This window comes from Pollachius pollachius, assembly GCF_949987615.1.
Source record: "Pollachius pollachius genome assembly, chromosome: 12".
Taxonomy (NCBI): domain Eukaryota; kingdom Metazoa; phylum Chordata; class Actinopteri; order Gadiformes; family Gadidae; genus Pollachius; species Pollachius pollachius.
Window position 1 is genome coordinate 15,870,340 of NC_136945.1, and position 11,004 is coordinate 15,881,343.

The 11,004-nt window shown below is 42.6% G+C and overlaps 1 protein-coding gene across 1 annotated transcript; it reads left to right on the top strand.

Annotated features, from left to right (window-relative positions):
• Window positions 1-8,191: 8,191 nt before the first annotated feature.
• Window positions 8,192-10,859, top strand: rdh20 (retinol dehydrogenase 20; the record flags this gene model as incomplete). Its single annotated transcript, XM_079747662.1, has 5 exons — window positions 8,192-8,644; window positions 9,328-9,426; window positions 9,815-9,960; window positions 10,206-10,337; window positions 10,739-10,859. The coding sequence occupies 5 exons, from the start codon at window positions 8,192-8,194 to the stop codon at window positions 10,857-10,859; spliced, it is 951 nt and encodes a 316-aa protein (XP_079603788.1).
• Window positions 10,860-11,004: the final 145 nt, after the last annotated feature.

The window sequence follows — 11,004 nt, forward strand, 5'->3', positions numbered from 1 at the left end:
CTCGGCCACCACAAGAAAAAGGAAAGCAATCCCAATCGGTTGGTATTCCAGGGTTTCCCAACAGGAAATGAGATGTTATGGTGACCTCCTGGGCATGGTTAATGGGACAGAGAGAGGGGACACTTCGAAGAGCTTTCTATGGGTCATCTTCTTCATATTCCCCGGAGGGGAAACCTCTCCTCCTACTGTCGAAAAATCCGGTTCAGTCTCATCTGGTGGTGTTGAAACGAGAGGGGAAAGGACCTAGACGCTTGCACCCTCCTTATTTGCCCCCTCCATCTCAAAATCTGGCCTTACTCATTACCTTGTACACACACACATGCACACACACACACACACACACACACAACAGACACACACAAGCACACACACGTGAATGTTTGCTTGTATGTCCTAAAAAGAAATGTATGTATACAAGTTTGCAGATTGTCCTACCTGATTTATTTTTCTATAGATAAGATACATTTAGCAATTTAGGAATATGTGATATGCTCTAGTCTAATGTGCTATTATAATTGTTATTATTAATATTAATATTATAATTATTATTATTATTATTATTATTATTATTATTATTATTATTATTATAAGTGGTACATGGTCCTATCTGAAGTTCTGTGTGCTGATCAAGCAGAAGCTGGTGTCGGGAAGCTCCAGACTGTAACGTTGTTTGCCTCTTTGTCGTCAAGCTGAAAGCGGAGAGTGCCACCTCTCTGGTCTCTACCTGTGAATATTGTCTGGGATCCATGTTCAGTCTTTTCTATATATTTTGATGGGTGACGTGGTAGAGCAAGACTCGGTGATACAGGTACAACATATTGGTCGCTCAAGAAATTAATCTCTCATGATTCCGTCATTGGTCCCAAATTCATAAGAAAGCACATGGTTAGCTTGTTGTTTTTAGTTATCGTTTGAAGTAGCATACCAAAAAAAGCACAGATATGGATTACTACTGCATAAGAATATACCAGACATGTTTCTGATACATCCATTGAAAAGACATAAACAAGATGATAGACTTCCAGCATGAATGAATTGGGTGACAGTAAAAGGCCGCCCCGTTTCTCTGGCCAGCCACCTGCCAAAAACATTGTGACATTGTGTCATTGAGGACCAAGAAGGGATTCATTCTCATACCATAACAACAGGACTGAAACGTGACTGCAAGCCTCTTCAACCACAAACCACACACACACACACACACACATCCACACACACACACACACACACACACACACACAAATGTTAGCAATGCATACATCACCCACAGATCAAAAGGCCACAGGAAATGTACAGGTATGAAACTGTAACGATCTCTGAAGGGACATGCTTAGCTACAGCCTGTTTCCATGGCGATGCTGCCTGCCAGCATTCCACAATGTTAATTGGGGTTTCATGGTCTGATTGCATCCTATGTATCACATGTACAAGGAAAACACACACACACACACACACACACACAGGCAGTGTGTAAAAAAGTGAATGCTTGAACTCTGCACAGATAAGACAAGTCGAGAGAAGACAACAAGGAATCTATAGCCTCCCTGTATATGTAATGAATAACAAGCACATTGATTATTCACCTAATACAATCGCCATTATATCGCAAAACCAGATGTTCATCCATAGGATTCTTAAGAAAGTCTGCTTTTGAATAATTTGATAGATTACTAAAATCACTAAACAATGTGGTTTTTTTGTAACCCGCATTGCACTCCGGTATTCAGGAAGACCGAGTATGACGTGAATCCCGAGACACAATCAATTAGATATGTGAATGGAATGATTTGATCCCTGCGTCTCTCAGCTGACGCTAAAGTGGGAGCGTTTCAGCGTAGAGAGGCTACTGATCAGGCCTCACAGTGAGGCAAGCGTGAAAGGAATAGCAATGAGCAGGAAGGGAGCGGAAGTGTGCACGGGCGTGCATCTGTAAGAGAATCCCTGTTTTTCTACATGCCAGCGTGGTGGTGGTGGGGGGAGGGGGGGAATATCTTAGCAATGTGGATCATACACAATTGAGAAGCAAAGAAGCAGCTTTTTTCCACTAGAGATGTGTGTGGCTGTGCGTGTGCATGCGTGTGTGTGTGTGTGTGTGTGTGAGAGAGAGTGTCCTGTGTGTTGTTGTAACCGATTGATGTCCCTCCGTACCTACAGTGTATTTCCACCTACAATACGCAGCACAACGATGGTGTACCACACACACGCTATTCATTTTCCGTTGCATTTGTTATACTTTCGTATGTGTCAACAATATTTGTTTTTCTGTATCCTTCAGAGCAGAGAGGGCAAAATATGGGCTGATAATATTATAATACACAGAAGATGGGGAAAATCCTCTGGACTAACTTTTACCACGTTGCTTTTGTTTTACCAAGGCCTTACATGTTGTCCTTTTCTTGTGCTTGGTCGCGAAGTGTTTTTCCATTTTGTATCTGGGAATGTCCCTAAAATCAGTGCCCCAATGTTATTTAGCACAATTGAGAAATTTTTCAATGAGGAAATATTTGAAACATAGGCCTACATGAAACAACGACGAGAGAATATTATATTAGTATTCAAAATTAGACAATGTTCCATTTTACAATTAAAATATGTCCCAAGTGGCCTTTGATGACAATTAGCTTAGATGACATTTATTAGCATTTATTAAAGGATCCTGCATCTTGCTATTAATGTGTCTGTCTTGCACCCTCACTGCAATCTACTGAGACAGCGACACAGCTATACCTATCATGATCAATATCTAGGAATGATCATTGATTAATAAAACAACCGTCATGGCTTTTGCATGAAGCAGACATGAGTAGACATTAGGATTTACTGCACGGCATAGCTCATTAATGGGGCTGAGACATGAAAGATAGAAAAGATTAGTGTCTTTTATTGTTTATGTTAATGTCCATGTTCTCAAGTAATCCTCCATTAACTTCAGTATTAAGATAGTCAGGGAGCCTTTTTCTCTGAATGAAATATTCCTGTAGAATAACGACAATCAATTTTCCATAGGCGGGGCAGCCAGCACCATAAACAACAGACGTTTCAACGTGTATGGTATTAACCACTGCATGCACATCCACGCGTGCGCACAAAACGTTAAAAAAATGATTGAGTATTGACGGTAAGTAAAGTATTGACCGACTCTAGCGTTGTTATATTCTAAGCTTTTTGTAGAGGTAGCATAAAGGACCATTTGATAGTGACTTTGCTCTCAACTGAATTCTAGACTGTGATACTGTGACCTGATTGCAACAAGTCATCCAGACCCTATGGTCATGTGGAACTCCTGCAGTACTTTTATCAAGCAGACATCTCTTCCCCAGGCCATTCAGCAACATCCAAGCCCTGTTCACAGTCTGGATGAAAGGTCTATTGCTCCACATACATTGAGCTGTTTGTACCAGTCTACATATATAACACACAATGTGTTGTATCCTTGACTTGGTGTCAGGAATTGATGCATAAGATGGCTTTTGAGTGAGTTGTTGAAAGGGAAAGTTAGTCCGGCTGTTGTGCTACAAGCTAACATTTTTTAGTCATTCTACCGGAACCACATGACTGGGCTTCACCGAGCACGCCGGTGTAGCCAATAGTCTCACACAGACTCCCTTTATCTGCCACTGGGTTGGGTCATTCTACATGCTAACATGCTAATATGTTTTACTTATTCCACTTGAAACACATGACTGTCCCAAGCGCACTGGTATAGCCATCAGTCTTACACAGACTCCTTTTATCTGCCACTGGGCTGGGTCATGCTACATGCTAAACTACTACATGCTAACATGTTTTAGTCGTTCCACCTGAAACACATGACTGTCCTAAGCACACTGGTGCAGCCAGTAGTGTCAAACATAGGCTACTCCTTTAATCTGCCAATGGGCTGGGTCAATTCAGTACACCTTGTATCAACGAGATTGGGTTTTACTTGTTGCAAATAAAAGCTTAATGCAAATGCAATTCTGTTTAAGATTTCAAGGATACAATCAACTTAACATTTGAATCAGTGAGCTAACTTTTTTTTGTGTTTGAACTTCTCAGTGGACTTGACCCACCCAACCTAAGCCATGAAGCAAAGTACTTAAACATTTTCCAGGGAATTGGATAATAAACAAAAAATTACCTTCCCCAGCTCTTATACAATGTTGTTTGTAGGTCCTAATGCTGTTTGTTTTGTAAAAAAAAAGAAAAAAGGAAGCACTATTTCTACTTGTTGACTTTCTATGCTGTAGTTTCTGTATCAATGTTCTGTTGTTAAATGCATGTGGTAACCTCTTGGAGCTGTGACTGGTTTGTGATTCACACGAAACCAGTCGTTTGTCCCGTAGAAATGTGTCTCAGTGTCTCAAGTTTTTATTATTTATTTTAGGAAGGCAACGTTTCCATTGGATGACTCAAAATAAATATAATGACTTTACATTCGCTCCACACAATCATTATTGACTTGCATATATTCTCTCTTGAAACAAACAGTTTGCAGTCATATATGTCTATGAAATTGTCAAATGAAAAGAAGGATATGGAACTGTTTGGGTCAGAGAAGACATCCCGTTTCATGATATACTTCCATATAGGCCAACAATCAACAAGAATCCTGAATGCAAACCACTGTACAGAAACATTTTTTATCATGGCTTTAGCGTCACTTGTTTAAACTGGGTTAACGTTGTATAATATCGCCACCTAGTGGAATACCATCGCATTCCTTCTGCCTAGATATACAAATGGAACAGTTCGCATATTGTGTGGCAGACTAAGCGTTGAAGCATGTTACAGCTTGCAGTCAGTCGTCTTGCCTCAATAACAGCACAGCTACGACGTCACATCTGCCTCGTCAAATAGGATACAGCTTTATGGAAAACGAATTGTAAAGAAATAATTAAAGTGGCGATAAAATGTAGAATACAGTTAATAGACAGAGAATTACTAACTTCTCATAAATAATATTTACCTTGCAGCAGTTGTCATGGGTGATGGAGTGGTTAAAATGCTGGAAAACTGCCTCAGCTCTTGACCTTTTCAATGGTCGGCCTACACAAGGGAAAATGGTGCAACAAACTTCAACCACAATCAGCACTCAAGACATATTATCTGTACGTTTTTATGTATTGTAAATCATTGAAGTTGGCACCATGAATTCATTCATTATGTTTATGTGATCAGGGAAAATAATAATGAAGGGATACAGTAATGTAAGTTCCCTGTAGAATGAATGGCATGTATAATAAGGTGTTAGTGCAGAACAGTGTGTTGCTATACAGACTTCCACTCCAGCAACGAACCCCCTGGGTCATGTGTTCAGAATCCCTTGAAAATGTTTTACATTTAGTAAAACATTACTTGCATTATTCATGCAAGTATAATCACAATTGGTGCTAATCAAAACACTTCTCAAGGACTCCACCCAGATGATTGTTCCCAAATCCAAACGTGCTGTGTGTGGAGTGCATGTGTGAGTGTGTGTCTGTGTCTGTGTGTGTGTGTGTGTGTTTTTGTGCGTGCATGTGTATATGTGTCTGGCGTGTGGCGTGTGTGTGTGTGTGTGTGCATGCGTGACGCTTTGCGAGGGTGTATGTGGGTGCATCAGTGTATGTGCATGCATGTGTGCATGTCCATGTGTTCAAAATCAGAAACGGACTGACTGACAGAGAAACCAAACCCACACACAGAGACAGAATGGCTGAATCGGCCAGGGGTAAACAACAGACAGGCAGACAACGCTGCTGTGAAAGATGAGGCGTGCAGCCAACACAGCAAGCTGGCGTTGCGTGCGTCAGTGAGCAGAAAGGAAGACATGTTGCATGTGTCAGGTCTGCCCTCCATCAAGGCAACGCCCCAGTGAACAGCCAGGAGACATGACAAACAATCTGAAATATTAAATCAATAAGAAACACTATACACAGGCTACTGAGACTCTCTTCCAGAAATAGAAGCAGAGCTCTTGACACATGAAGGTTACGGAAGCTGAGAGTATTCCTAAATTATAAGGAACTGCTTGACCCGTTAACATCTAAGCAAGGACATACACAGACCAAATAAGTCAACACTAAACTACAGAACTGTGCTCACACTACCTTAACCTATAGCGATGGAGTGAATTCAGAAGTATTTGAACAATTTGTACATTATGTAAAAATAGCATCTAATTTGAGGTGGAATACATATGATGAAGCTGGAAGATAGCAAATACGACTAAATACATAAATGTTGCCTTCATGTGTAGTAACTTATAAACACGTATGCATTAATGTTACGACTGACAGGTTGGAAACAGGTCTGTCTGCATGCTAACACTGAGAGGCGTTATGTCATAAAAAAGTCTTTCTTCTGTATCCAAGCTTATGTCAACAGCTAAAGCATATTATGAGGAAAGAGCGAAACAGTCTTGCCCATTTCCGCAGGGAGAGCAAGCAACTAAACATCTCATAATGTTCAATGACATAAATTATATAAACATGTATCGAGAATTATGGCTTTGACATAATAATGTTACATAAAATAACTAAGACCACAAACACATAAACACGTTGCTAGACATACCAGTTCTATTTCTGTATTGTTTCATTGATTGATAGACTTGTTCTACAGGCAGGTTGAAACCGGTTCGGAGACCTCAACACTTGCTGCCAAATCAACGTGGGACTTGTCTGCAAGCTAACGTTGACGTATTACTAAGGCTTAAAGCTTTTGATTCCAACAGAGCTTTTCTTCTCTTTCCAAGCCTTGCTCAATAGTTGGCAACAGTATCCCCTCAGTACACTTTGCCTAAATTATACATCCAATTACGCAAGATAACTGCTGAATAATCCATGCCAGCTGAAGTATGCATTTCAAATATCAATGGACAACGTGTGGCCTCAAAAGAACACACAATTATTTGGGTTTTATATATCAGACGGCACATGACAAATAAAAAAACCCTTATGTTCATCAACTAAATATGCAATGGTTAAAACTTATATTTTACAGATATGCCCACATCATTATTTAGTCACCACATTTAAGCCAATGTCCAGAAGCAATTAGTAGAAAATTAAGTACAGCCTCGCTGCTTCCATTTGAATTAAAAAGTGAGCCAGCTCCCAGCTGTGGCTAATCTAATCAGTCATCCTTGATTAGTTAATCAGCAAAGTGTCAAAACTTATAGGCTATGGATCCGCAAAACACACTCACTAATTTGTACTCACTTTGCACTCAGTTAGAAAGGAGTTACAAAGACCGGTGTTTGGCATTCAGGGATGTACAAAACTATTCAAACATGAGGCCTCTTTCCTAAAAGGCCAACAGGTCAACTATCCTCTACATGACCTATTTTAGGATAACATCCAAGGGCCCGATATACATTTAGCTACAGCCTGCTGTTTAAAACCATATCGTTTTATGCTTGTAACCTTAATTTACACCACTTGGTCTGAACATTCCCGCACGTGTCCAGAAATAGCCTCTTTGGCTAATGAGCTGGCCGAAGGAACATGTCTTTAGTGTTCTCAAACAGGCACATAGTATCGGAAATATGCATTCTTGCGAAACAAGCAAGTATGGAAGAGATTTACTGTGCCCGTACAGATAATCTCCTTATGTTCTTATGTTCAATAGTAAAGGCATGTGAGCCTAATTGCGTGGAGGGAACAAGGACAAAATAAACTTTATACAGTGTATTTGTCAATGAATAGCCTATTGAAGAACTGCGACAGGGAAAAGAAATATGGAAAAGGGAATCAATGTTTTACCTGAAGGCACTTTGTTGACTGCAGCAATCTCCTTTAGATGTATTCGATTTGGTATAGATAATACAGTAATGAAATCCTATCATCAAGACTGAAGTGCCTTCTAAATGTGTTCATGTGCTTGTTAATGTTGTGTGATAATGTGATAATATTGTATCTACAGTATACTCCAGACATATCAGCACTGTACACTGTTGTTGGGTTCACTGTGGTCTTCATCACAGTGAGCCACCGGAAGGCCTCACTTTGAAAAATACACACCACCCTACGTCACGGCTCACGAGACACATGAATCCACGAGGGGCTAAAGCCAATTCCGCTAATCCTGGTGTTTAAAAGTGCTTAAAAACCCAGAACGGTGGTCAGGGGACGGAAACACCAGCATGGCTGTCTGTTTGACATTTTAGCATTGCATTTTAACTTTCAAACCGGAAGATCTCGTTTGGGAAACTAACGATAGTTCCAAGATGATCTTCCTCATGGATCTCCAGATGATGCTCCTGGACGTGCTCTACTTCATTTTGCGCAACTCTCTCCGGGCGGTGCTCCGGCCTCGCACCAAGCCGGTCGACGGGGAGCTGGTGTTGATCACCGGCGCCGGCGGAGGCCTCGGCCAGCTGTTCGCCCAAGAGTTCAGCAAACACGGCGCGGAGGTGGTCCTCTGGGACAGCAACACCGCCTCCAACGAGCGCACGGCCGCGTTGGTGCGCGAGATGGGCGGGAAAGCGCACACGTACACGGTGGACGTGACCAGCCGCCAAGAGGTGTATCGTACTGCTGAGATGGTACGCGAGGACCTGGGGCGGGACGTGACCATCCTGGTGAACAACGCGGGGGTGGTGGCGGGGAAGCGAATGCTGGACTGTCCCGACGAGCTGATCGAGAGGACCATGAAGGTCAACTGCCATGCGCTCTTCTGGGTGAGGACAACGTCCTAGTCTCTAGCTGACTGAAGGAGGAAAGGAGGGTTGGGGAGGGTGGGGCTGGGACCGTGGTTCAGAAGAATCCATGGAAGGCCAATTGAAAACATGGGTATCTGCTCATGTGGTGCCTCTGAAAAGAATATAAAATGATCTGGATAATATTTTGCCCCAGATATGAATAAATATTTATATAATTTGCCTGAGACCGACGCCACATGAGCAATTGCTAAATCTGATTGTACCGTTTGTGCTTTAATTGAGCACTGTTGATGTGGTAATAAGGGTACTACATGAATTCAAACCCAAAACTGTGTGTGCCAGCAAAACCACTGGAGGTCCAATTGGAAATTCTAAAGTCCTTTTCTCAGCACATACAATACAATACAATCCAAAACCCAGATTACTGTGCGGTATGAGTCATGCCTTTTGTACATTGTGAAGCATTAACAGCTTTTTCCCAAGAGTCAAATGCATCTAGATTCCTTCTGCAATCCTCTTAATAGAAAACCCCAATGCTTCGATATTAGCATGTGATATGGGGCTGCTGGAAACGTTTCAAGTCATGCGAGCATCCGTTCACTTGGCTGCTACTAGTAACGTGTGTGTGTGTGTGAATGTATCGTGAATGTATCATGTATGTATGTATGTATGTATGAATGTATGAATGTATGTGTCCTCAGACAGTGAAGGCATTCCTCCCTCAGATGAAGGCCAATAATCACGGACACATCGTGACCGTGGCCAGCGTCCTGGGACTCTTCAGCACGCCCTGCGTCGAGGTGAGGCTGGGAGGGAAACGGGGAATGGGACCAATCAAAATAAATACATTAATACGTACACTTCACTTCACACAGTTCTTCACTCTTATGACATCCAGTACAGCAGTGATATTGTACCATCAGCGATATGTTTTCTCTTTCTTCTGACAAATGTACTTATTGTAAGTCGCTTTGGATAAAGGCGTCTGCTAAATGCCCTAAAGTGGAAATGTAACATTGAACCACAACATGGCCATTTTGGCTTTGATTGTGTTAGTTCTGTATTACCCCCTCAAACCTTCATCCTTTTTTTCTCTTTGTTATGCCAGTGTCTAGATAAAACGTCCCCGATGTGATGTGGTGGTACTAATATAAGTTGTACTTGTACTGTGTTGTGGTGCGATCCAAGGACTACTGTGCCAGTAAGTTCGCTGCAGTGGGCTTCCATGAATCCATGGCCCACGAGCTGCTGGCTGAGGAGGTGGACGGGGTGAAGACAACCCTGGTGTGTCCCTACATCGTGGACACGGGCATGTTCAAAGGCTGTAAGATCAGGTGAGTGAGCAGTGTTTAAAGTGAAGGGGGATTCAGTTTTAAGGTCAGGAAAAAAACCATGAATAATTTAAGATTGTATGAACGTATCAATAAATTGCCGTATTAATATTACAAAAGCGTATTTGAATTGACTATAAATCTCCAACTAATCAATGTGCTAGTGAGTAATTCGATCTGTGTGGCGTTGATGAACGCCACCGGAGTCGTCCACGGAGCCTGACGCTGTCTTGTGTTGGACCGTGTAGGGACGAGGTGGAGATGATCCTGCCCCCACTGGAGCCCCGGTACTGTGTGGAGCAGGCCATGAACGCCATCCTCATAGACCAGCCCCTGGTGTGCATCCCACGGCTCACCTACCTCCCTTTCCTGTCCCGGGCGTAAGTACAACGTCACTATGCTCGCTACGCAGATAGGGAGTGTGGTGGGTAGTATGTGGTACTAGTCAGTGGGGTGAGGTGTGGGTGCAGCCTCACTCTGTCCACTAGGTGGTACTAGTCAGTGAGGTGAGGGGATTTTATCTAAAGCCAGGCCATTAAGGAGCAGGTGGTGGTTAGACATCTCACTACATATGCTAAGATGTAGGCAGTGGGGACTTTGGGGATCAAACCCAGAACCTGGCGATTCCAACGCCCTTGCTATCTTGATTCCAATTATATGAATCGCCTTGAGTCTTCCTCAGACGACCGACATTCAGCTCATTTCCCCCTCCCCCCCCATGTCCTCCTGGTCGTTAGGCTAATGACGTTGCCCTTTTTTCTTTCCATTCTTCCTTTTGCAGACTACTGCCTTGGGAATCCAACGTGGTCACCTACCGCTTCATGGGCTCAGACAAGTGCATGTACCCCTTCATCGACACCATGAACAACCGAGAGGCCCCCCTCCCCATCATGGTGGAATAGTCCCAGCGGAGCAGACTCAGCACCTTGTGTTGCCGTAGCAACCAGGTGTCTGATGGAGGGCCGGGGACGTGTAAATGGAACACATGAGGCCCAGTTATTTTTGTTCCATTTGGGTTGGTTTTACCTAGTATGTGAAGGATGAGTA